Source organism: Ovis aries, chromosome 18 (assembly GCF_016772045.2).
Source record: "Ovis aries strain OAR_USU_Benz2616 breed Rambouillet chromosome 18, ARS-UI_Ramb_v3.0, whole genome shotgun sequence".
Lineage (NCBI taxonomy): Eukaryota > Metazoa > Chordata > Mammalia > Artiodactyla > Bovidae > Ovis > Ovis aries.
The window spans coordinates 67,267,432-67,292,099 of NC_056071.1; the positions used below are offsets into that span (position 1 = coordinate 67,267,432).

The following is a 24,668-nucleotide window of genomic DNA, read 5'->3' on the forward strand; positions in this document are numbered from 1 at the left end:
GGAGTCCTGCAGGCCCCATCAGGGAGGAGCAGCCCCCTGCACATCCCCGGGGGCAGAGCTCCATCCTGGCCCTTGCCCACTGCCTTACTACCCACTGCCCTCCAGCACTCACTCAAACCATGAGCAAGATGGACACAGCCCCTGCCCACCCACCTGTGAGTGGCTCCCAGTGGGGCTGGTGGAATGGGCAGAGAACGTAACACAGGACAGCAAATTGTACTGAGTGAGGCACGTTGGGGGTTCCCTGCCCAGCAGGCTTGCTCAGACCCAGTGGGCAGGCCAGGGTCGGCCAGGTAAAGGCTGCAAACAGCACGTTCCAAGGCCCTGGGGTTGAGGAGGAGGACTCGTGGCCTCGGCAGAGCAGGTGGGGGCCTGGGGAGGCTGGAAGGGGTGGCAAGCACCAGCTGTGCTGGGCCGGCCTGGCGAGCCTTCCTGCGAAGACTGACGGGAAGTCACAGAAAGCAGCTGAGCTGGGTTGGGCTGCACATTTGTGACTTACATTGTCACAGAGATCCCTGGCTGTAGGGGGGAAGGGCAGCACGGGTTGAGGTCGGACAGGAAGGCCACAAGCAAACGAGAGGGGCCAGTGGCCTGGCAGGGTCCTGGCCGTGGAGGGGCTGAGGGGGCAATTCTGGCACAGGTGAGAGGTAAAATCTGGAGAACAGCACCGCCCCCCCCCCCACCCCCGCCGCTGCCCTCTGTGCCCCTCGTCCACCTCGAAGCTTCCTGCCAGCGGCCAGTTGCAGGAGAAGCAGACGGCCGGGATGCTCCGCAGGGTGCCGTGGCTGACCGTGGCGGCTGGTCCGCAAGTCCCAGGAGCTGCTGCTCTGGGCGGAGGCCCTGCCCTGCTTGGAGCTGGCTCAAAGGCGGCAGTGAGGGATTCTCAGCCCACCTCGATTCCAACTCAACCTGCCAGCAGGCGGGGCCACCCTGGGGAGACCCCACCCATCCTGCGACCCCTGTCTAGGGGTCGGGCCCCTCCGCTTCCATCCAGGCCCTTTGGGAGCAAAGCAGGCTCCTTGCCTTCCTGCCCAGGGTGCCCCCTGCAGGCCACAGATGCCCCTCAGTCCCCTCCCCCACCCCCTGCCTCCCAGGAGCCACAGCCTGGACATAAGGGAGCCAGGAGAGGCTGAAGGCGGGACGCTGGCCACTTGAGGGAAGGGGCCGGGACTGGGGCTGCGGGGTGGGCGACCCTCCTACAGCGGTCCCCTCCTGTGGTGGTGGGGGAGCCAGAGGGCCAAGACCCGGAGACAGCCAGGCTCCCGCCTCTTCCAGGAAGACCCTGGCATAGTTTGGGGCTCCCTGGGTCACACTCCGCTCAGTGTCCCAGCCCCATCTGCCCCCTAACCCATGGGCTCCCTCTCCTAGCCCCCTGCCCCAGGGGGCGTCACTCTGCGCCAGACAAGGCACGCGTGGAGGGGGCACGGCTCAGCCCGGCCAAGCTGCTCAGGACCAGGCTGGGCACGGCTGCCGGGCATGTGGACAGAGCCGGTGGGGCTGAGTGAGCTACTTCCGCCCCTGTTTTGCGGCGCTAAATATAGCAGCCACGGAGGGGAGTTTCCGGTTACAGCCCCCCCCCCCCACTGCCAGGAAATCGATGCCAGCTCCATTAGGCCCAGCAGTGCCTGCTGACCTGCCTCAACGGGCTGCCGAGTGGAGTGCGGAGCTGGACCGCACCCAAGACCAGGGCCCTGTCCTGCCAGGCCGAAGCCCATGTGCTCCCCAGGGCAGAGGGCCCCCAGCCCCACCCGGGGCCCAGCAGAGGCCCCTCTGAGCGGGGAAGGCAGTGGAGCTCAGGAGGTGGGCAGCGGCGGCTGGAAGGTGTGGGCGGGGTGGGGCAGCTCCAGGTTGGGCAGAGCCCCTGCCTCAGACTCTCCAGACATCCCAGCCCAGGGCCGCCCTCAGGGCACCTCTGACAGGGCGGAGCTGGCGCTTGGGACCCCAGCACGGCACCACCCCGCCGGCCCCACACCTAGGCCTGAGCACCGCACCCCACAGCACCCCACTGCCGGGCTGGGCTCCCAGGAGACCCCACCTGGGTCACAGCCAGCATTTGCATACAGGTGGTGCTGCCTGAGTGGGCCTCCTGGGTGCAGCCACCCTAGGGCGGCCCCAAGGGCCAGACTCGGGGGCCACGGGCTCTGAGCCGCTACTGGAGGGGCTCAGCCACACACGACCCCCAGGCCAGCAGAAAGGAAAGTGCCCGCTGGCCCGGGGTGGGCAGGGAGCCCAGGAGGTAGGGGGCCTCAGCTGGGGAGCTGTCCCCTCCTAACAGCAGTGTTTCAGCAGAAGCCAGAGGCAACATGTCCTCGCTCAGCGCCCCTCCCATCCCAGCCAGGGCCCAGTCCCGGGGGACACTGGGCACAGGGCACATAGGTTCACAGCAAAAGCTCCTGGTCACCCAGACCCCCAGTCCCAACCTGTCTGGCAGGATCTCCTGGCCACTCTGCCCTCTACAGGGTCAGTGGACCATGACCCAGGCTGCCCCCATCATGTCCCAGGGCATCATCCAAGGGCCTGACCAGAGGATCTGGGGGCCTCTGGGAAAGGGCCAGGCTAGGCCACCACCCTCACAGAGGGGCGAGCCAGCCTTCCCTCCAAGAAACCTCCCTGGCCCTCTCCCAACTGATGGCCCTGCCACGCCTGCAGACACCCATGGCCATGATGACCCACACACTCCTCACCAAGGCCCCAGCGTACGCCGGAGGTCCTGCTGGCTGCCTGGTGGGGCAGATGTCCAGCCCTCCTGCGACCCCAGGCGCTCAAGGGCAGCTCACGTCATCCCTGACCCCCTGAGTGGGGGTTCTGTGGGGCTTGCAGGCCAGCCTGCACACAGGTCAGCAGGTGGAGCAAGACTTGTCACCAGTGCCCAGGGCCACAGGACTACTGAGGGGGACACCGGCCCAGCCCCACTCAGGGAGGACCCAGGAGCACGGAGCACGCGCCTCCGGACCTGCCCACAGCCTCTCCTGCCACAACAGCCACCACCCCCAGGGCCACAGTTCCACCCACGGCCCAGTGCCCCGTGGGCCCTGAGAGCTCGGCCTGGCTGACCCTTCCCTGCCCCGACACCGTCTTCCCGCCTCTCCCTGCCAGCCGGTGGCACTGCCCAGGGCTGGCCTAGCCCTCTGCCAGCGGCCAGCTCCCAACAGCCCCCCCGTACAGCCTGCAGCCGATGCCTCTGCTCAGGGGGAGTTTGAGGGGCTTTCATGGAGATCTCGCCCTATCCTGCCCCCCAGCCCAGCCCGGTCAAAGCTCAGAGTCGGTGGACAGACGCAAGAGCGATGCCAGCCTTTATTGGGTCTGCGGGGCTCTCACTGGAGACCCAGGCCAGGGGCCACGCAGCTGAAGAACCACGAGATACCAAAGATCACGCCGAGGGTCTTGGGAACATCCGGGTCGGCCGCAAAGGCCCGGGCGCCGTCCAGGGGCAGGTGCACCACCTCGATGAGCTCTCCCTCCTCAGCCAGGCCCCCACCCAGGCCGCCCCGCTGGGCATCCGTCACCTCCGCGTAGAACATGGTCTGGCTGGAGCCAGTCAGTCCCACGCCAGACCTGCAGGTTGAGACAGTATGTGCTGAGGAGTCCACACAGGCCCCGCCGGCCACCCCTGCCCCTTCCACAGTCCTCTCCTGACCACCCCTTCCAGCCCCTGGCAGGCAGGGTTCCAGGAGGCCCCCAGATCCCCACGCAGTATCCCCTTGAGTGTGGGGGAGACCTGGGAACATGCTGGATATGACGAGGCTGGGACTAGGCTTGTGACTTGCAACTGGTTACATTAGGTCAGGTGAGGAAGGTGGAATTCTACAGATGTCATTAAAGGACCTAATGAGGGGAATTTAAGTTCATCAAAGGGGGGATGATCCTGGGTGGGTGTGACCTAACCAGGAGAGTTTAGAGATCACTGAAAACTCAGAGACAGCTGAAGACAAAGCAAGCTGCCTCGCTGCTGCGGGAAGGTCATGGGCCAGGGTGTGTGGGAGCCTCTAAGGGGCTGAGAGCCAGCCAGGAGACAGAGCCCGCAGGCAAGGCCACGAGGAGCTGCAAGAGGACGCAGAGCCTCGGACCAGACTGCAGAGCCCAGCTGACGCCTGGCCGCAGCCCGTCAAGTCCCTGAGTGGTGGGCCAGGCCCTCGGCAAGCAGACGGCTGACCCCCGGCAACCACACGATGAGAATGCAGGTGGCTGACAGGCAGCCCCCACTCTCCCGAGGGCACTGCCACTCTGCCCAGCCTGGGCCAAGCCAGTCCTCTCCCCACCCGGCAGAGCCAGTCCACACCCAGGGCTCCGGCCGTGCAGCTTGCGTCTGTGAGCACTCGCAGGGCAGGGTACCCACTCCAGGCTGGGGCTCATGGTGGGGGTGGGGGGTGAGGTCCCCAGGACCAGGGCTCATAGGCTGGGGGGGCATCAAGGACTCCCCTTCTTTCCTGGGTGGCAGCCAGGAGGGGGTTGCTGGCCCCAGGGAGAGGGATGGGCCAGGCAGAAGGCAGGGGCGCAGACCGGGCGGCGGCGATCAGCAGCAGGTAGGTGACTGCTGGCCTTGAGGACGGGGTGACGGGCAGGCTGGTCTGGACTCCAGAGGGGAAGGGCCCAGCACAGTGTGCAGGGGAGAGGGAAGCCAGCGGATGTGTGCGAAGTCCAGGGGACAAGGGGGACCCGAGGCCCCGCTGAGGCTAGCTGAGGCCAGCCGAGGCCTGCGGGGTGGAAGAGCTCCCGGGACACCGGGGCAAGGAGCAGAGGGACCTCCGTCCCCTCGCCAGCTGACCCACCCCCAGCGGGACCACGCCCAGACTGACCTCACCCAGCTGCTTCCTCCGCCCTCCGGCCCCTTATCTCCCCTGGACCCTTCCTGAAGCCCGTTTCCGCCGGCGGCCACAGCCTCGGCTTTGATGGAAGTCGCTGTCTGCGGGGTTTCCAGGCCCCGTTTCCGCCAGTGTGTGAAGGAGACCGGCGCCAAGCAGAGTGTGCCCTGCCAGGCCAGCACGGCCTCCCCCTGTGCACTCAATCACGCCCCTGGCCGCGAGACCTCAGGCAAGCGCCGGGCCGCGTCACCCGGGATGGGCAAGGAAGCGGCCGGGGCCGCAGACGGAAGCTTTGGGCCCAGCCACGGGGCTGTGCGAGCTTAGCTCTGGCTTGTATGGCTGCTGTCCGGCTGCCGTCCAGCTCCCGGGGCGAGGAGCTTCGCTGGCCTCCTCTCCCCCTCCCAGGCCTGCCTCCCCTTGTCCCTAAAATGCAGTCTGAGCTGACCACCTGCTGTCCAGAACCCTCCGTGGCTCCCCAGTACCCTCCGTGGCTCCCCAGTACCCTCTGGATCATGGCCGAGGCTGGGTTGCTCGTCCCCTTGATCTGAGCCTTTTCCATGCAACGCCCCTGCCAGGCCTCCACCCAGATTCACCCCTTCTGGGGACCCTGCCCCCAGGGCTGGCCTGCCCAGTGAGTCAATCCCTACCTGAAGTCAGGGCCCCTGGACCGCCGGCCCAAAGGCTCAGAGGCCAAGTGGCCGCTGGCCAGGCACATGGAGGATGCCTGCAGATGACTGGGCCCTCATGCAGCCCGGATGACCCTGGGGTGCGAAGCCCCGCCTGGAGCGCGGGGGCGCCAGGCCCTGCCCCACCTCCTTCCCAAGACTGAAGGCCAGGGACACCCGGCAGGGCCCAGGTGTCGCTGCGGCGGCCCTGGGCCGGCCTGGGGGGCAGAGCTGAGGCCCCACCCCTCTGGAGCAGGCTGCTGGGGGCTGGGGCTCAGCTGGAGACCCTCATCCTGCTCGGGACGCCACCAGGGCTGGGGACCCATCACCACACTCCCAGGGCAAGGGTGGGCTTCACCTGACATCCTGTCCCGGAAGATGTCCCCAGGGGGGTTGGAGTGCCCGGCAGGCACCTGGACTCTGGTCGGGGCAGGCCACACTGCGACCCCTCCCTGGGAGCGCAGAGCGCCAACCCTGGCCCAGGACTCGGCCCTCCCCTCGCTCCTGAGCCGCTGTCAGAGCCCTCTGTGCTCACCCCCACCCCCAGCCCCCGGTGCCTAATCCCACAGGAAGCAGGGGCATCTGTGAGCAGCAGCTGCCACTGGAGCCGGCCATGGGGGTGGGGGGGGGGGGTGCGGCAGGGCCGCAGGGAATTGCAGTGGGGGCTGGGGGCCGCAGGGGTCCGGGGGGGCACAGTGGGGCCAGGGGCTTCAGGCTCCGGCCAAGCTTCCCGCAACCCCGAGCTGCAGAACACAGCGATCTCGCCCTGCTCGCACAGCCCTGGGGAGGAAGCACTCGCCGCCCCCCAGCGGCCCGTCCCAGCCCGCCTCCAGGGCTGTCCGACTGCCGGCCACCCTCCCAGCCCCACTCACTTGTACGAGGTCACCCGGCGCAGGTCAGAGGGTGCCAGGCGGTAGCCGCACTCCTCCCAGGCCTCCTTGCAAGCCACCTCCTCCAGCGAGAGCCCGGGCTGGTCCAAGAGGCCGGCACACAGCTCATAGGTGACCCCCGCCGAGCCAGGCAGCGCCACCTGCAGTGCCTGGGGCCTGTCCTGCTCCGCAGCGGCCAGGGACCCCGGGAAGAGACGCTCCACCTCGCCAGCGTACACGGCTGGCGGGGGGAGGCAACCGCGTCACAGCCTGTGGCGGCCGGCTCCACGTGACCTGCTCTGGCCAGACCCCCTTGCCAGGGCTGTTTCTCCCGGAGCCCCCTCCCAGGTCTGCACACTGATGCCAGGACCCCAGGGGACTGAACGTGAGCCCGCCAGCCTCCCCGCCCCCAGCCTCACCTGGCCGGAACTGCTTCACCAACACCAGGCTCCTCCGGGAAGAGTTGAACATGAGGATGGTCACGCTGGGGGTGGGGGGTACTGAGCTCAGCACAGAAGCACGCCCTCACCTCACCACCCTCCTCCACAGCCCTGGAGGCTTGGGTCCCTTGCTCAGATGGGCAGACTGAGGCCCAGGCCAGGACAGAGCTCGCCGGGGTCACACTGCCAGGTAAGGACCCAGGCCTCCTGTATGTGCCGGGTGGCAGGAGCGGGAAGGACACACTGGGCAGCTGGACAGGCTGGGGTTAGCAATAGCTGAGGGCACAGGAATGACAGGACACGTGGGCCCTGCAGGCCAGCTAAAGCCACACTGCCCCCAGCCCATGCTCCTGGCGCTCCAGGGCAAGGGCACCTGGGCAGTCCACACGGGGCCCCTCGGTGAGAGGCAGGGAGAGCAGGGGCGCTCAGAAACGCAGAGGGGGCTGTGGCTCTGTTGCCCCTGGGCCCCATGTCCCTGCCAGCCTGGGGCTTCCCTGGTGCCAGCCAGGCCAGGCCCTCACCTATCGTGAGTCTTCATGAAGTCCCACGATTTCTGGGTGCCATTCTGGAAGAGAGAGGGCAGCGGTTGGGGAGTGCCCCGGGGAGCGAGGAGGCCCCGGGGACCCACTGCAGCGGCTCTTCCCAGGGAGCCCAGCCATGGCCCAGGCCACCTGGGAGCCAGGAGGCGCAGCGGGTGGGCAGGGGGGTCCAGGGCAGCTGTGTGCTCCCCAGGAGTGACGAGAAAACGGGAGCAGGTGGTAGGGAGCTGTGGAGCAGGTGGTAGGGAGCTGTGGAGATGCTCGCTGTCACCCAGACCGGGAAGGATCATGGGGTGTGGAGGGCCCCGGGCAGGGGTTCCCGAGTGAGTGGAGCAGAGATCAGGTCTTCACGGCTGAAGCTCCCTTGGGCGCCTGGACAAAAGGCCATGGGAGGGCTGGAGAGGGGTGGGTGGTGTGCCAGCGCCCAGCAGGAGCTCACCCTGCGGACTCAGGGGTGTGACTGGACGAGGGACCACCCTCTCCCCAGCCTGGTTTTGACCCGGGGCTGTCTCTCCCGCAGCCCGTGGTCCTGCTGCTCTGTCCCTTCCTTCTGCCACCCTGCTCCCCTGCCCAGGGCGCCCTGCCCCAGCGGCTCCCAGGGCTCCGGGCAGCACCCGGTGAACAGAAGGCAGTGTGGAGCTGGAGCCTGCGCCGCCAGGGGCAGCCAGAACCGATGCTAGCGTGGTTCCAGCCGGCAGGAGGCATGAGGGGCTAGGATCCTGTCAGCCGGGCGTTCCCCATTCCTGAGCCTTCCTCAAAGAGGCCTCTGAGGATGGGGCTGGCCCTGGAGCCCGAGAGCCCAGCCCTGTGGATGCCCATCACCAGCTTGCTTAGCCCACTGCCCTTCAGCCACTGGTCCAGCCCTTTGCCCTGGTGAGCTGCCGGCCCGACACATGGGGCCTTGTCCCGGCCACGAACTGGACGTGGACCTGAGCTCCAGAGCCAGAGAGCACAGCCAGGACTGCAGGAGAGGGACGGCGCTGAGGAGCAGCCTCCCGGAGGACTTCCCGGAGGAGGTGACACTGCGCCAGGACTCAGAGGAAGGGCCTTCCCGGAAGGGGGACCTGGCAGGCAGAGGCCCACACGCTGCTCTGAGCGGACTGGGGAAACTGGGCTGAGCTTGGCCCAGAGGCAGGAGCACCCTGGCAGGGCGGCAGCTTTGGTTTCCGGGGGGAAGGAGAGCTGGCGCCCAGTGCTGTGCCGGTCGGGCTGCCCGGGAGGCCGCTGTGAGGCACCGCCCACAAGAGGCAGGCCTGGGCCTGCCTGCAGCCTGGCCACCCCAGGGCCGGCCACCCACCAGGAGGGCTTCCCGGGAAGGCCTGTCCCCTGCCTCCCTCAGGGCACGTGTCACCCTGTGTTGGTTTCAGGAGCCCTCTTGAATCAGGATCAGAACATCGGTCAAACCTGAGGTCCAGGCAGGGTGGAGTGGAGGGTCCAGAGAGGTCCACCGAGGCCCGGGCAGCCCCTCCTGCAGGACCCCCACCCAGGTGGTCCAGACCCAGGCCTGGCTCATCTTCACGGCCCTGGGAGGGAGGAACAGGACTGGAGTGTAAACACAGCCCCTCCCCCTCAGAGCCATGGGGGTGCCCTGCCTCCGGATGATCAATCTCCATCCATCAGACACCCTGGCATAGCAGTTACTGAGCAAGGCTGCAGAAGCCCCTCGCTGACACTCATCGCCCCAGCCCAGTGTCCCACGAGCCCCTGCCTGTGCCCACTGCAGCCCACCACCCACACGGGCTCAGCTTTGGTTACCAGCACCCATCCCCCTTTCATAGGAAGTGGGGGAGGGTACCACAGCCAGAGGCCACTGCGGTCAGGTGCCTGGACCACCCTGTGCCCCTGAGAGCCATGTGGCCACAATCAGGCATCCTGGCCCCTGGCCAGCACCAGGGGCAGGGCGGCAACCCCCACATCCCTGTACTATGCCCTCAGCCCACCCCGGCTTCTGCCCCAAGCCAGTGCTGCCAGCCTGGGTCCAGCCTGGGGACAAGAATCCCTGTCCCCTAGGGCCAACAGGACAACAGCGACGAGGGGGGGCGGTGCAGCCTCTCTCAGGTTGGGGGTCAAGAGGGCGTCATAGTTTGGACAGAGGAAGGGGCCGGGGGCAGGGGGCAGACAGGTTGCTGCAGGCCAAGGGCGGTCAGGCAGAGAGAGGGCCACCAAAGACCTGCACCGCCTGTCCTGACTGGGGGGCACCACGGGGCCGCACAGACCACGCTACGGGGCGCAGTCCTCGCCTGGATGGCACAGTGGACTCCAGGGGAGCTGGAAGCAAAGGGGGAGGGCCCAAACTGGACAAACGTGTTTCCTGTGAACCTACTCCATGTACGGCACCAAGGGAGGCAGCCGTCGTACCGCACTGCCTCCCAGGGAACGGCAGGAGATGATGCCCTGGTGGAAAGCCTGCAAGGACGGCAGGTGGAGACACGGAGGAGGCGTCCTGGGGAGGAAGCCCACCTGGAGAGGCTCTCCAGTGCGCGCCCCCGTCCCTCCTTTCACCTTCTTCTGCCCAGAATGGAGAACACCACCTCCAGGAAGCTTGCCCCGACCCCCGGGGCGCCCAATATGTCCCACCGCAAAATGGGCCGGGGCTCAGCAAAGTCTCTTTGGAGGAATGAGTGGTCCCTCGAGGTGTCCCTGCCCAGACCCTCCCCGACCCCGACACTCAACCGGCGTGTACACCTGGACTCTGGCAAAGCGCTCCTAGGGGACGCGAGGCCTGCGGGGCGGGGCTCCTGGGCCCGGAGGCGGGAGCCGGGAGCCGGGAGCCGGGAGCCGGGAGCCGGGCGGGGGCGGGGCTGCAGGGGCCGCCGGCTGGGGGCGGGGCCCCGGGCGCGAGGGTGGGCGGGGCCCCGGGCGCGAGGGTGGGCGGGGCCCCGGGCGCGAGGGTGGGCGGGGCCCCGGGCGCGAGGGTGGGCGGGGTCCCGGGCGGTGTCGGGCTGCCGGGGGAATGGAGGGCGCGCTCACCTGGCGGTAGTGCAGCGTGAGCGGCACCAGGTACGGCGAGGCTGCGCAGCGGCCCACGGCCGCCCCCTCGATGCGCTCCATGGCGGCGCGCGGGCGCGTCCCCCGGCTCTGCGCATGCCCAGTGCGCGCGGGGCGGGGCGGCGCCGAGCGCGGGGCGGGCCCGGGGCGGCGCGTGCCCGGGGCCGTGCGGGCGGGACGGCGGGCGCGGGGCGTTCCCGGAGCCCGCGGGCTGGGACCCGGGCGGGAGGCGAGCCCGCCGCAAGGTGCAGTCGGTCGAGCGTGCGGCCAGCGGGGCGGGCGCGGCTGGAGGTTTGAGAGGCGATCTCCGCTGCCCGCGGAACTTGGGCATCTTGGTCGCGAGAGCGACGCAGCGCAGCTTGGGAGAGGGGGCTCCAGCCGAGCGGATGTCTGTCTGCCCCCTGGGGCAGGGAGAGAAGCCGGCGCCGCCGCCGCGGCCCCCGAGAGGAGCGTTGGGGAGCGCGAAGGGTCATCCTGTGGGCGGTGGTGGCAAGAATATAGACACCTCTGGAGGCCCCTGGGTGGACGGAGAGAAGGCTCTGGAAAGAGGGCAGGGCGAGAGGAGCCTGAATCTGCCCTTCAGGGAGGGGCTGCCACTCCTGTCTGGCTGCGGCTGCTACCCACCCTCCGCGCCCCTCCCTCCTTCCGTGGGTGTGGACCTCCAAGACCCGCTCCAAATGCAGCCACTGCCTCCCCAGTAAGTGTCAGCCGCTCAGTCGTGTCCGACTCTTTGTGACCCCGTGGACTGCAGCACACCAGGTCTCCCTGTCCATCGCTAACTCCCGGAGTTCACTCAAACTCATGTCCATTGAGTCAGTGATGCCATCCAACCATCTCATCCTCGGTCGTCCCCTTCTCCTCCCGCCTTCAATCCTTCCCAGCATCAGGGTCTTTTCAAATGAGTCAGTTCCTCGCATCAGGTGGCCAAAGTATTGAAGTTTCAGCTTCAGCATCTGTCCTTCCAGTGAATATTCAGGACTGATTTCCTTTAGGATGGACTGGTTGGATCTCCTTGCAGCCTAAGGGACTCTCAAGAGTCTTCTCCAGCACCACAGTTCAGAAGCATCAATTCTTTGGCGCTCAGCTTACTTTATAGTGCAGCTCTTACACCCATACCTGACTACTGGAAAACCCATAGCTTTGACTAGACAGACGTTTGTTAGCAAGGCAATGTCTCTACTTTTTAATAGACTGTCTAGATTGGTCATAACTTTTTTTTCCCAAAAAGCAAGTATCTTTTTATTTCATGGCTGCAGTCACCATCTGCAGTGATTTTGGAGACCCCCCCCCCAAAAAAAATAAAGTCTGACACTGTTTCCACTGTTTCCCCATCTATTTGCCATAAAGTGATGGGACCAGATGCCATGATCTTAGTTTTCTGAATGTTGCGCTTTAAACCAACTTTTTCACTCTCCTCTTTCACTTTAATCAAGAGGCTCTTTAGCTCTTCACTTTCTGCCATAAGGGTGGTGTCATCTGCATATCTGAGGTTATTGATATTTCTCCCAGCAATCTTGATTCCAGCTTGTGCTTCTTCCAGCCCAGCGTTTCTCATGATGTACTCTGCATATAAGTTAAATAAGCAGGATGACAATAGACAGCCTTGACATACTCCTTTCCCAATTTGGAACCAGTCTGTTATTCCATGTCCAGTTGTAACTATTGCTTCCTGACTTGCATACAGATTTCTCAAGAGGCAGGTCAGGTGGTCTGGTATTCCCATCTCTAGAAGAATTTTCCACAGTTTGTTGTGGTCCACACAGTCAAAGGCTTTACATAGTCAATAAAGCAGAAGTAGATATTTTTCTGGAACTCTCTTGCTTTTTCGATGATCCAACGGATGTTGGCAATTTGATTTCTGGTTCCTCTGCCTTTTCTAAATCCAGCTTGAACATCTGGAACTTCACAGTTCACATACTATTGAAGCCTGGCTTGGAGGATTTTGAGCATTACTTTGCTAGTGTGTGAGATGAGTGCAGTTGTGAGGTAGTTTGAGCATTCTTTGGCATTGCCTTTCTTTTGGACTGGAATGAAAACTGACATTTACCACTCCTGTGGCCACTGCTGAGTTTTCCAAATTTGCTGAAGTACTGAGTGCAGCACTTTCACAGCATCATCTTTTAGGATTTGAAACAGCTCAGTTGGAATTCCATCACCTTCACTAGTTTTGTTTGTAGTGAATCTTCCTAAGGCCCACTTGACTTCACATTCCAGGATGTCTGGCTCTAGGTTGGTGATCATACCATCGTGATTATCTTGGTCGTGAAGATCTTTTTTGTATAGTTCTGTGTATTCTTGCCAACTCTTAATATCTTCTGCTTCTGTTGGGTCCATACCATTTCTGTCCTTTATTGAGCCCATCTTGGCATGAAACGTTCCCTTGGTATCTCTAATTTTCTTGAAGAGGTCTCTAGTCTTTCCCATTCTGTTCTTTTCCTCTATTTCTTTGCGTTGATCGCTGAAGAAGCCTTTCTTATCTCTCCTTGCTCTTTGGAACTCTGCATGCAAACGGGTATATATTTCCTTTTCTCCTCTGCCTTTTGCTTCTCTTCTATTCACAGCTATTTGCAAGGCCTCCCCAGACAGCCCTTTTCCTGTTTTTTGCACTTCTCCTTTGCATGGCCCTGATCCCTGCCTCCTGTTCAATGTCACGAACCTCCATCCATAGTTCTTCCGGCATTCTGTATATCAGGTCTAATCCGTTGAATCTATTTGTCATTTCTACTGTATAATTGTAAGGGATTTGATTTAGGTCATACCTGAATGGTCTATTGGTTTTCCCTACTTTCTTCAATTTAAGTCTGAATTTGGCAATAAGGGGTTCATGATGTGAGCCACAGTCAGCTCCCAGTCTTGTTTTTGCTGACTGTGTAGAGCTTCTCTATCTTTGGCTGCAAAGAATATAATCAATCTGATTTTGGTGTTGATCATCTGGCGATGTCCATGTGTAGAGTCTTTTCTTGTGTTGTTGGAAGAGGGTGTTTGCTATGAGCAGTGTGTTCTCTTGGCAAAACTCTATTAGCCGTTTCCCTGCCTCATTCTGTACTCCAAGGCCAAATTTGCCTGTTACTCCAGGTGTTTCTTGATGGACTATTACTCAGCCATAAAAAAGAACAAAATATTGTCAGTTGCAGCAATGTGGACCTAGCGATCACCATACTAAGTGAAGTAAGCCAGACAGAGAGAGACAAATAACATATGATATCACTTATAAGTGGGCTCTGAAGTACTGTACAAATACACTTATCTACAGATGTAGGAAACAGACTTACGGTTAGCAGGAGAGGAAGCGGGGCGGGACGAACGGGGAGGCTGGGGCTGACATATGCACACTGTCATATATGAAATAGGCGGCTGGTAAAACCTAATATGTAGTACCGAGAGCTCAGTACTCTACCACGGCCTATTCGGGAAAATAATGCAAAACAGAGTGCATGTATGTAGACATAGAACTGAGTCGCTTTTCTGTACACCTGAAATTAACACAAAATTGTAAATCGGCTATACACCAATAAAAATTAAAAAAAAGAAAAGGAATGAAATTCTGACGTGTGCTATCACACGGAACAGCCTTGACGTTCTGCTGAGTGAAAAGGCAGACAGAAGGTCCCGTGCGATATGAAAGGAACGCACAGGAACAGAAAGCAGATCGCGGTTGCCGGGGCTGGAGAAGCGGAGAACAGGGACCGTGTCCTTTCTGGGGGACAGAATGTTCTGGAACTTGGGAGACAACACTGAGAATGTGCTGAACGCCGGTGAAGTGCGGAAGCGAGACGGTTAATGTGATGCGATTTTAGCTCCATTTTCTTGAAGGAAAAATACATCAGGGACTTTCCTGGTGGTCTAGTGGTTAAGAATCCACCTTCCAGTTCAGCGGATGTGGGTTCGATCCCTGGTCAGGGAACTAAGACCCCACATGCACTACTAGAGCCCGCATGCCACGCTGGAGAGCCCACACAGCTAAATAATTAAAAAAAAAAAAACACATAACAGTGAGACTGGTCAGGAGCACCCCACGCGGGCTGGAGCACCCTGGGGCCCATGATGGAGAGTCAGGATCAGGTCCCCGCAGGCTGCTGTGGACCTGGGGTCAGGAGGGGTCTGGAGCGAGGCTAGAGGCGTGCTTCTAGGGGCCTGCTGTGGGCCTGCTTCTAGGGGCCTGCTGTGGGCCTGCTTCTGGGGGCCTGCTGTGGGCCTGCATCTGGGGGCCTGCTGTGGGCCTGCTTCTGGGGGCCTGCTGTGGGCGGGCAGCTGGGAGCTGGGGCTCGGGGTGCACTGGGGCGCGAGCACGAGGGCAGCAGGGGGCTGGACTAGGGGCCCCTGGTGACGAGGCGCTGTCTTCAGGGACCTGGAGGAGCAGGAGGAGGGGCGTGCCATGGTTCCCAGGGGAGCCCGCTGGGCCGGGCTGGGCCCCTCAGCGGCACCAGGAGCCTGGGAGGGGTCCAGGCAGGGGTGTCGAGGGGTTGCTGTAGCCGCCTGCTGGGGAAGGCAGGAGACCAGTGCGAGGGGCCTTGACCACTGTCCAGAGCGGAGGCCGTGCAGGCGAGTGGCCTTGGGCCCCATGGGAGCAGGTGCAGGGGGAGGAGGGAGTGGAAGATGGGGTGAAGGCCAGGGGACGCGGGCCACGCCCTGGGGAGCCCGCTGGAAAGCCCCCTGTGGGTCTGGGGGCCTCAGAGACCCGGCCGAGCCGTGCTCAGAGTGGACGTGGAGACACGCACACACACACACTGGGGTGAGCATGGGCTGAGTGGACATAGAGACACACACACACACACACACACACACGGCGGTGAGCATGAGCCTCGGCAGCCTCCGATGGCTGGGACTGGCTATGCCGAGCCGCGCAGGCAGGCCTCCGAGCACTGAGGCGAGGGGAGGGCAGGCTGCCTCCTGGGCTCCAAAGGAGAACGGACACTGGCCTCTCCCAGCTTCTAGAGGCCGCTGCACTCCTGGCTCCCGGCCGGCACCTCCTCCCTCTTCACAGCCAGCGGCGCAGCAGCCCTGTTCCCACCTCGACTACGACCCACCGGCTTCCCCTCAAGACGACCCCAGCCCCTTATGACGACCCCAGCCCCTTGTGACGACCCCGGCCCCCTCAATGACCCCGTCCCCCTCATGACGACCCCAGGCCCCTCATGACGACCCCGGCCCCCTCATATGACCCCGGCCCCCATGTGACGACGCTGGGCCCCTCGTGATGACCCTGACCCCTTCATACGACCTCGTCCCCCACGTGATGACCCCGGCCCCCTCATATGACCCCGTCCCCCACATGACGACCCCGGCCCCCTCGTGACGACCCTGGGCCCCTCGAGACGACCCCAGCTGGCACTGTAGCCCAGGACACCCCCAGGGTCCCCCACCTGACTGTGTCTTCGGCCTGTGAATCTCCACGCTGGCAGGTCCTGGGAATACCATGTGGACTTGGGAGTCAGGGCAGGGTCCCGGGTGAGACTCAGCCTGCTGGGCCCCTGGCAGGACTCGGGGGCTCCTGCTGGCCGCTGCCTCGTCTTTCTCTCTAAGAGGCGGGGGCAGGGTCGTCTGCCACGACTGGGGCAGGAGGAGAGGGTGGCTGCACGTGGTCCAACAGGACTGGGGGCCCAGAGTCCCCGTGGCCTGGGGAGGGGCTTCCTGGTGGCTCCAGCCTGGGGGATGCCCCGGCCGGTGCCCAGCAGTCTGGGCAGGTGGATGGGTGGACGTTGGCTTCCTCCAAGGCTCAGCCTTTCCCCAGAGGGGGTGATGGGCAGCCCAGGGGTCCAGAGGTCAGGCTGCTGGTCGGGGGGTTCCTGATGAGAGGGCTTCCTCCCGGGGTGGGGCAGTGGGGGCTGGCGGGCTGCGGGAAGCCCAGGAGTCGGGGTGTGGTTTCAAAGCAGGTGCGGAGCTCAGGCCTGGTCACTGGCGGAGCCAGACGGGTCACGGAGGGCCAAGGTTGGGGGCGTGGGGCTCCAGGGATGCCCGCCTCCGTCTTGGTCTCCCCCTAGGCAGCGCACCCCACTCGCCAGTATCTCCCCACCCGAGGACCGGCGGCCTCCCCGGGACCTCTGCACTCCCACCCTGACCCCGCTCGGCTCGGAGCCCCTTCCCTCCCTCTGGTCTCATCCCTCCTGCCCTGCCTGGCCTGGGTGCCCAGGCTCCACCGTGGGCTCGTGGAGCTGGGGGAGATGTGCTCAGGCCCCAGCAGGGCCTCGGCCTGCAGCCCAGCCCTCCTGCTGGCCCCCACCCGCCCTGAGTCCCCAGTCCCCTCTCCACCCTGTCCAGCCTCGGCCCTGCCTGCCCCCCACCAGTCCAGGTCGAATCTGGGGCCTCTGTCTCCTGCTGGAGCAGCCCCCCACCTGCACCTCCAGGTGCCCAGCCCCCCCTGGAGCCTCCCAGGAAGTGAGGAGGGGGTGCCTGCTCTCCCCCACCCTTTCCGGGGTCGCTCAGAGTGCCGGTGGCAGCCGACGGGCGGCTCTCATTCTTGAGGACAGCTGAGCTGGGGGCAGGTGACACAGCGCCCTTGACCATTCGGGCTCCTGGCTCACAGGGGGACACCATGGGCCTGGGGTGGGGGTGGACTGCCTGGCCGGGCGGGGGTCCCTGAGGGCAGCTTGCCCCCTCCCCCCGGCACGGCCTAGCTGGCTTCCAGGCCCCCAACCCCTGCGGGATCTCCCAGGACAGTGGCCTGTGAGGGTAAAGTCGGACGGAGCGGAGGCAGTGGGACAGCACCTGGCCCACAGGCCAGAGTCCCCGGGCGGGTCTGGAGGGCCGCAGGGGCACGGGAAGGGGCTGGGGCCTCGTGGGGGGTGGGGGCGTGTGTGCGGGCCCCCGGCTCTGACCTCGCTCTCACCCGCCTCAGCGTGGGCTCCTGGGCGTGCACAGGCTTGGACGCGCGGGAGTCGCCCTAGGCCGGGGCGGGACAAGGTCCTGCGTTCCCAACCCCCAGGCGCCCCGGGGTCTCGAAGGGAAACCGCGCAGCCAGGAGCCCCAGGAACGCGCGCGCCCCACTGCAGCCGGGCCGCCCGGAAGGCACGAGCCCGGGAACAATGCCCTTCGTGTGACAGGCTTTCCCTCCGTGGGAGAAAACAGGGCTTGACAGAATGGCGGTTTCCTGCATTTGTGCTGTGGCAGAGAGTGGCTCACACAGGGGCCTCCCACAAAGGGGAGCTCCTCGCCAAGTCGGCTGGGGCCCCAGGGCCGGGCAAGGGTCTGCCCCGTCCTGCAGGCCCCTGCCCACCCCCCAAGCCTCAGCTTCAACCCTAGCTGCTTGTCAACATGCAGAGGGGCTGGGAGGGGGCAGGGGGGCTTCCTGGAGGAGGGGGCCTTGGACAGAGTGGGCCATGAAGACAGCTTCTCGGGGACAGAGGGTCCAGGGCAGAGCAGATGGGGTGCCATGGTGAGGGCAGGCTGGGGGCACTGCCGTGGGCGGAGGGCAGAGGTTCCAGGGAGGCGTAGCAGCAGCAGAGCCGGGGCCTCCTTCCACGGTCTGGGTGGGGGGGGCACGGCCTGGAGGTGCCCCTCAGTAGGGCGATGCTGAGTGCTTGTGGCCCACGAGGGCTGCCACTGGCTGAAGGTCCCACCACCTCTGCCCGCAGGGCCCGGCTGGCCCAGGTGGCCAGACCCAGAACCCAGCGGCCCGCTGACCTGCTGAGGCGGGGGCCGGATCCTGAGGGCACCCCTGGGGCTTTCCCTTCCCGGAAGAGGTTTGTGGACAGGGCCTGGGAAGAGGGCGTTTGAGGCGGAGCAGGGCGCCTGTGGCAGGGACGGAGTGCTGAGCCCAGGCTCACACCGCGGGGTTCTTGGGCTACGTGCTGAGGATGCCGTCTCCACCCACCTCTTCCCTGAGGACGGGCCGCCGGCTGGCCCTCCTGCCTGGTAATTCCAGCGCTGATGCACTCTCCAGGGCACAGAGCCTGGTAGGCTGTCCCGACCTCTGTGTTTCAACCTTTCTCTGTCCCTGGGCACAGGGACTCAAGTGAGCTACGAGCTGCCCACCACACCCCAGCCCTGGGGGCCACACTGTGGCCACTGGCCTCTTGGTCTGTCCTGGGGGAAGCCCTGGCTGACCCTCCTGCCTTCTCCTAAGGCTTTGGCAGCTCCCACACCCAAAGCCCACCACAGCCGCACCTCTCCTTGGAGCTCAGGCCTCACCCGCTCACACCTCACCCCCCATTCAGGGCCCAGAGCACAGAGGTGGTGGGACCCACCACCTTGCGCTTGGCACACAGGGCCCTTCTCTGCAGGGCTGAGATGAGGCTTCCCTAGGACCCTGCCTTTTCATACTGCTCACAGTGTTCTCAGGGAGAGAATACTTAAGTTTCAGAAAACTAAGACCATGGCATCCAGTCCCATCACTTCATGGCAAATTGATGGGGAAACAGTGGAAACAGTGACAGACTTGATTTTCTTGGGCTCCAAAATCACTGCAGATGGTGACTGCAGCGGTGAAATGAAAGGATGCTTGCTCCTAGGAAGAAAGGCTATGACAAACCTAGACAGTGTATCAAAAGGCAGCGACACTTTGCCGACAAAGGTCCATATAGTCAAAGCTATGGTTCTTCCAGTAGTCATGTGTGGGTGCGAGAGTTGGACCATAACGAAGTGCTGAGGAATTGATGCTTTCGAGCTGTGCTGTTGGAGAAGACCCTTGGACTTGCAAGGAGATCAAACCAGTCCATCCTAAAGGAAATCAACCCTGAATGTTCATTGGAAGGACTGATGGTGAGGCTTCAACACTTTTCCACCTGATATGAAGAAGTGACTCATTGGAAAAGACCCTGATGCTGGGAAAGATTGAAGGCAGGCGGTAAAGGGGACGACAGAGGATGAGATGGTTGGATGGTATCACTGACTCAATGGACATGAGTTTGAGCAAACTCTGGGAGACAGTGAAGGACAGGGAAGCCTGGCGTGCTGCAGTCCAGGGGCCACAAAGAGTCGGACACGACGTAGTGACTAGGCCACAGGACATCCAGCTTCAAGGCTGGTGGACAGCGGCCCCACTGCTCCCCCCACCCTAGCCCCGACGCACTGGGCTGCCCTGCCCACGGCTGCTGCCGGCCTCCAAGGGCACAGTGGGGCACTACGGAGGTGGGGAGGCTCCTGTGCCCACTGTCCTGCCACCCCTGCCTCCCCTGGGGCAGGCACCCTGCAAGGGGTCTGGCCCCCACTCCTCGCCCCCCCGCCCCGATTCTTCACAGGCGTTCCCCCAAAATCTCGTCCACACCAGCGCCCCACTTGGTCTCTCAGATGGGATCAAGTTCAAGCTGCCACCCCCTCTCCTGGCCCTTGTGACCTGTAGGGTGGCACGGTCCCCCTCGCGCTCTGACGGGCGCCCTGGCCGCTCGCGCGAGCTCACTGCCCTTTGGGAAGCACTGGCGCCGTCCTGGGGCTGCAGAGTCTTCTCTGCCTGACACCTCGTGTCTCTGCACAAGTCCTGGCATTACAGCTGAGCTCAGAGCAGGTCGAGGCTGCAGAGGCCCAGCCTCGCGGGGACGCACCCATGGCGGGGTCTGGGTGGCAACTCTGCCCCGGGCTCCTCTGCCCTCAGGCAGTGGCATCCGCGCTCCTAAGACCTCTGGGACCAACTCCTCATATTAAATCCTGCCATTGCAAAAAACCCCAGTGATAGCCATGATGGCTTTTTCTGGTTGAGCTGGACTGAGTCAGGGAGGGCTTTGCAGGGTGGAACACGGTGTGTGTGGGGTAAGGGGCACACTCAGAGAAAGGCGTTGCAATTGCAGGGCTCTAGGGAGGGGAGGCAGGCCAGGGCCGGCCCAGAGAGGTCCGTCTGGTGTGGTGGGAAGGGGACAGAGGTTGGGTAAGGACAGGGGAGCTGTGTCTCCCATCACCTTCTGCAGACCCTTCTCTCAGCTGTGGGTGATCGCGTGACTGAGGCCAGGGCCTGGTGAGTGGGCAGCCTTGGAGCAGGGGCTGATGAGGAGGTCTGCCGTGGTCCCAAATGGACCACCTGTCCAGGATGGGCAGGACTGCTTCGTGGAGCCCAGTGAAGGAGCAACAGGAGCTCTGGCTCACCTGGGGAAGCACTGGGAACCCCGTCTCCCTCTTCCTCCACAGGCCACAGTCCTGCCCAGCCTGGAGCGCCAGAGGGCTCCTCCTTTTGCTGAGGCAGTGGAGCTGGGTCCCACCCTCTGGGACTTGAGTTCTGCCTCCTGCTGTTCTTCACCTGGTCGAGCCTGTCGCCCCTGAAAGGACCAGAGGAGAAACACAGGCCTGCGAGGGGCGCCCCTCTGCCCAAGGATCGTCCTCCTCCGCCCCCGCCCCTCCCGCAGCGCTATGGGATCTGATCTCATGAGCACAGCCCCCATCAGCCCTCCCTCCCTGCAGACGGGCACACGGAGACCCAGAGGAAACGGCTGAGCTGAGACCAGCCTCGCCCCTGGTCTGGCTTGGAGCCCCCGGCCCAGGACCTAGGGTGGCCCCGGGCAGGTGGCCGTCACCTCTGACCCCGGGCCAGGGTGGCCTCGGCGTCTGGGCCTCAGCTCAGAGCGTTTCCTGCCTGCCCGCCCCAGCCCAGCCCCGCAGGAAGTCGCCGCCTCCTGAACAAAGGGGCCGGCGGACAATGGCCATTGAATTGGGCCGGGGCGCTCGCGCACGGACAGGCCACCAGCTGCCCGCACTGATAAGACCGCTCCGCGGACTCCGCGGGCCCCTGGACCCCAAGCGCGGGCTCGCGGCCGGCGCGGCCAGCGGCCCAGCGGCCCAAGGGCAGTCACCCCGAGGCGGCCCCGCCCATAGGCCCCGCCCCATCTGGCCCCGCCCCGCGGGCGGGCGGCCAATGAGGAGCCAAGCCGGGCTCCTCCCCCACCTGGCCCCGCCCCGCGGGCGCGCCCGCTGGGCCTGTCGAGGTCTGCAGAAGCCGCGCTTGGGGAAGTGTCCCCTCAGAAAGCGGAGGAAGTTAGCGCCTCGTGCGTTTCCTGCGCCTACTGGAAAAGCCGGGGAGGGCGGCCCTGGCTCTCTGCGAGGGTCACGTGCGGCTCGCTGTGCTCCAAGGGTGGAGCTGGCAGCCTGGTCCTCACGCCTGCTTGGGGCAGTCCTCCCGAGGCGCCTGGACACGTGGTGAACACGGTCAGCTCTGTATACAGAGGCTCAGCGCCGAGAGCCAGCTCCAAGAGAGAGCAGTGGGGCTGAGGTCAGCAGTCATCCCTGAGCTGGTTCTGCAGGGCCCAGGTGACCCAGGTCATCACTCCTGGTCTGGGAGGCTCTGAATGTGGCAGGGGGTGTCCGCGACCGGGAAGGCATCGCCTGGAACCTGCGGGGAGGATGGGACTGAGAGGGACAAGACCTACAGGTCTGGGAGAACAGAGACAGGCTCCTTCTTCCTGGTGGGATGACATAGCCCACTTCCGGGCCTGGCATGTGCCAGGCAGGGCAGGGGTCTGGGGAGCTCAGGCCTACAGCAGCCCCGTTCTGTCGTCCAGCCATGTTGGTGGCAGTGGCTGTGGATAAGGTGACCGCTGGAGTGTTGGCATGTTGACTCTGCCAAGGTCCCGGGGTGCGGTTGGGTGGGGAGAGATGGTGATCAGCGTGGTGGTGGGCCAGCAGCGTGTGGCCATGGGCAGAGCCGCATGGTGGAGTGCTGGGGCTGGGACCACTCGGGGTGGTGCTACAAGGCAGCCCACATAGCTCCCGGTGCTCAGTGAGGCTGCCCAGACTGCCACTCAGTGGCCTGGGGTCATGCCCTCCAAGGAGCCAGATGATCGCTGCCAACTCCTTTAGCCCCTCTTGCTCACGTACTGTGAGCACTGCATCTCCTGAGTAACTGAGGTAACCGTGGTCACTGGGCGGGTAGACACACCTGACCTTCAGGTGGACACAGCCGGGCCCTCTCGGGGACTCATGCCCACCCTGGCCTACCTGCCGTGTTTTCCTCCACCCCGTGCTGGCCCTGGCTGTGTCCTGACCTGACCACCTCCTCCACTCCACCCGTTGATCCGAAGCCTCTGAACTGTGGCCACCCTCCAGCCAGAGGCCACATGGGACCCCGTGCCGACCTCGATGCCCCACTGCGGTCTCTGCAAGCATGGCCAGGTTCTCACGGGTCACATGGTGTTCCGGGAGCCGTCCAGGCTGGGCCACAGACCCACAGCCTGCGTGAGCAGCCGCCCGCCCAGCCTCTGCCCAGCAGCAAGCCCGCTGCTCCTAATGCAGGAAGTGGGAGGCCCAGTGGCTTCTGACTCCCGCCCTTTATCAGCCCACGACGCTTCCTGCGGCCCACGCAGCCTGGCCCCGCGGCGCCAGGACACCAGGTCATCAGTGACTCATCGAGAGCCTGCCCTGGGGACACCCAGGCCCATGCCCCCCGACTCCTGCAAACGTGAACTCCTGCCCTCAGCCCAGCCCGCGCCTGGCTGGCAGGCCCACTCTGAGCCCCCGTCCCCGAGCCACCCACCGGCATCTCCCCACCTTTTAGTCTGTCCCTCCCTCCCCCATCCACAGCCAGAAGGGCTGAGGTGCCCCCACCTCTTTGTGCCCCCCCGTTCCCAGTGCCTATAGCCAGTAAGGTGGGCAGCCAGGGCTGCAGGGCCCATGGGGCTGACCACGAGCTTTGGCCACAAGCTTGCTCCCTCCTGCAGGCCCTGCTGTCCCCCAGCCCCAAGGAGCACCACCACCACCAGCTCTCCTGGGGCCGTCACCCAACCCCAGGTTGGCAGCCCACCTTCCTCCTCTGGTCTCAGTGTGGACCCCTCTTCCTCCAGGAAGTCTTCTGGACCAACCCCTACACCTCTCCCATCCTGGGGCCTCCCAGGGGATGCCTCCACTCCACAGAACTTGTCTCGGACCTTTACTGGGCCCCCAGACCCCCCTGCCGCAGGAACCCAGACTCTGCTGCTCGCGGGCAGACCCCTCCTCCCTCACCCCAGCGCACCCCTTGCCCAGTGTGCCTGGGGACACCGTGAGGGTCAGGACAGGAACTGGAGTGGGGGTGGGATGGAGCAGATAGGGCACCGGGAGGCTCATCTTGGTCTGCACGCACAGGGCACCCGCTGGGCCCAATGTAAATGCTAAAGGAACCACCAGCTGTTGGGGTGGGCCCTTCCCAAACAAATGCGGACCCCTCCCTGGAGCCAGGTCCTTGTGGCACTGACCCTTACACACGCACAAGTGTGCACACACAGGCACACACCCTGCAGGAGGGTCCTCATGGCACACACCAGCCGTCCCACTCAGGCCCACCCTGTAGGGCCGTCTGCAGGCTGGCCAAGCGAACGCCCGCCACGCGCCACAGCTTGTGGGGCTAGAAGTGGGAGCTCTGCTCAGGGTGTGCCCACGTGTGCATGGCGCTCCTCTGCATGCTGTGGCCTGGCCCGTGACCACCACGTCACCTCCCCAAGATTCACATTCCCCAGCTGGGTCAGTGACCGTCGTTGGGAAAGTCTGTCTCTGCCCAGGGCCAGGCTGGGGTCCACCAACCGGGGGGAGGGGTTGAGTGCCATCCACAGACTGGTGAGCTCGGCGCCCAGCCCTCAAGCCGCCTCTCCGTCACTGCAGGCCCTCCCGCTCAGCCCTGCCCGGCACCCTGTCCCCCCGTGGTTGCCTCGCCTCTGCCCTGTACAGCGGCTCTGCTCATGCCCAGCCCACCCCTGCTGCCCCATCTGCCCTCAGCATGGGGGCTGCTCCCCCCAGGGACTGTCCCTGTCCCCACGGCCGACTGCAAACCCTCAGAGCTTCGGTGAGGTCTGCTGAGTAAGTAAACCCATGAACCGATGAACGGGGCCTGTTTTCCAGAGCCCTGAGTGTGGCTGGAAGGGACACCCAGTAGGGGCTTGTGGGGAGGGAAAGCCAGAGGGGCAAGCCCCCCAGGAGGTCTGTCCAGGATCCCGGCCGTCTGCTTTCAGGTCCTGCGGGTGTGGCCCCCACTGGCCCAAGCCCTCCAGCCCCAGGGCATCCCCTCAGCCACTGGCTCAGCTCCACCGTGGCTGAGGCTGGCAGCAGGGCCCACAGCAGACAGGCCCCTGCTGAGCCCTGCACGGGCGTTTTCCCAGGCCCCACTGAGGCGGGCACCCGGCAGACGATGTCTTTATTCACTGTGGCCTCTGGGTGGGGGAAGCAATTACTCAGCCTGCCCGGGGTGAAGGGACCTCATAGCCAAGGAAAGGACGGTCCCCACGCTATCGAGCAGGGCGGCGCTGCCTCCAGCCATCCAGGCCTCCGGGGCTCAGCTGAGTCCATGGCCTCTGCAGTTGCCCCTGTGACACATGGCAGCCCACCTGCCCGCCGCAAGCCTGCCCGGCACCTGCCCCACTGCGGCCTTCCACTGGCCTCGCCGGGGCCGAGGCGGCGGTGACGCCAGGGTCCCACCATTCTGGCCCCCTGCCCTCCTGGGACCCAGGTGGACCATTGTGTGATGGCTTCCTGAACTAGGCTC

General features: G+C 64.3%; 1 protein-coding gene across 3 annotated transcripts; it reads right to left on the reverse strand.

The window, feature by feature from the left end:
* Window positions 1-3,276: 3,276 nt before the first annotated feature.
* Window positions 3,277-10,397, reverse strand: NUDT14 (nudix hydrolase 14). 3 transcript variants are annotated; one of them, XM_027957477.3, is made up of 6 exons: window positions 10,286-10,397; window positions 8,720-8,838; window positions 7,298-7,341; window positions 6,756-6,820; window positions 6,340-6,577; window positions 3,277-3,555 (listed from the first exon to the last, which is right to left on the reverse strand). In XM_027957477.3, the coding sequence occupies exons 3-6, from the start codon at window positions 7,312-7,314 to the stop codon at window positions 3,315-3,317; spliced, it is 561 nt and encodes a 186-aa protein (XP_027813278.1). In that variant the 5' UTR covers window positions 7,315-7,341; window positions 8,720-8,838; window positions 10,286-10,397; the 3' UTR covers window positions 3,277-3,314. The 3 variants fall into 3 exon arrangements, with proteins under 3 accessions (XP_027813278.1, XP_027813279.1, XP_027813277.1); XM_027957478.3 differs by lacking the exon at window positions 10,286-10,397 and adding an exon at window positions 9,639-10,105; XM_027957476.3 differs by lacking the exon at window positions 8,720-8,838.
* Window positions 10,398-24,668: the final 14,271 nt, after the last annotated feature.

Bases quoted from the DNA above. Each gene is read 5' to 3' on its own strand.
- NUDT14 (XM_027957476.3), bottom strand. From the start codon at position 10,366: ATGGAGCGCATCGAGGGGGCGGCCGTGGGCCGCTGCGCAGCCTCGCCG. The intron at 7,342-10,285 runs GTGAGCGCGCCC...TCTCTCTTCCAG, and splicing joins TCACGCTGCACTACCGCCAG to AATGGCACCCAGAAATCGTG. The intron at 3,556-6,339 runs GTGAGTGGGGCT...CTCAACCTGCAG, and splicing joins CGCCGGGTGACCTCGTACAA to GTCTGGCGTGGGACTGACTG.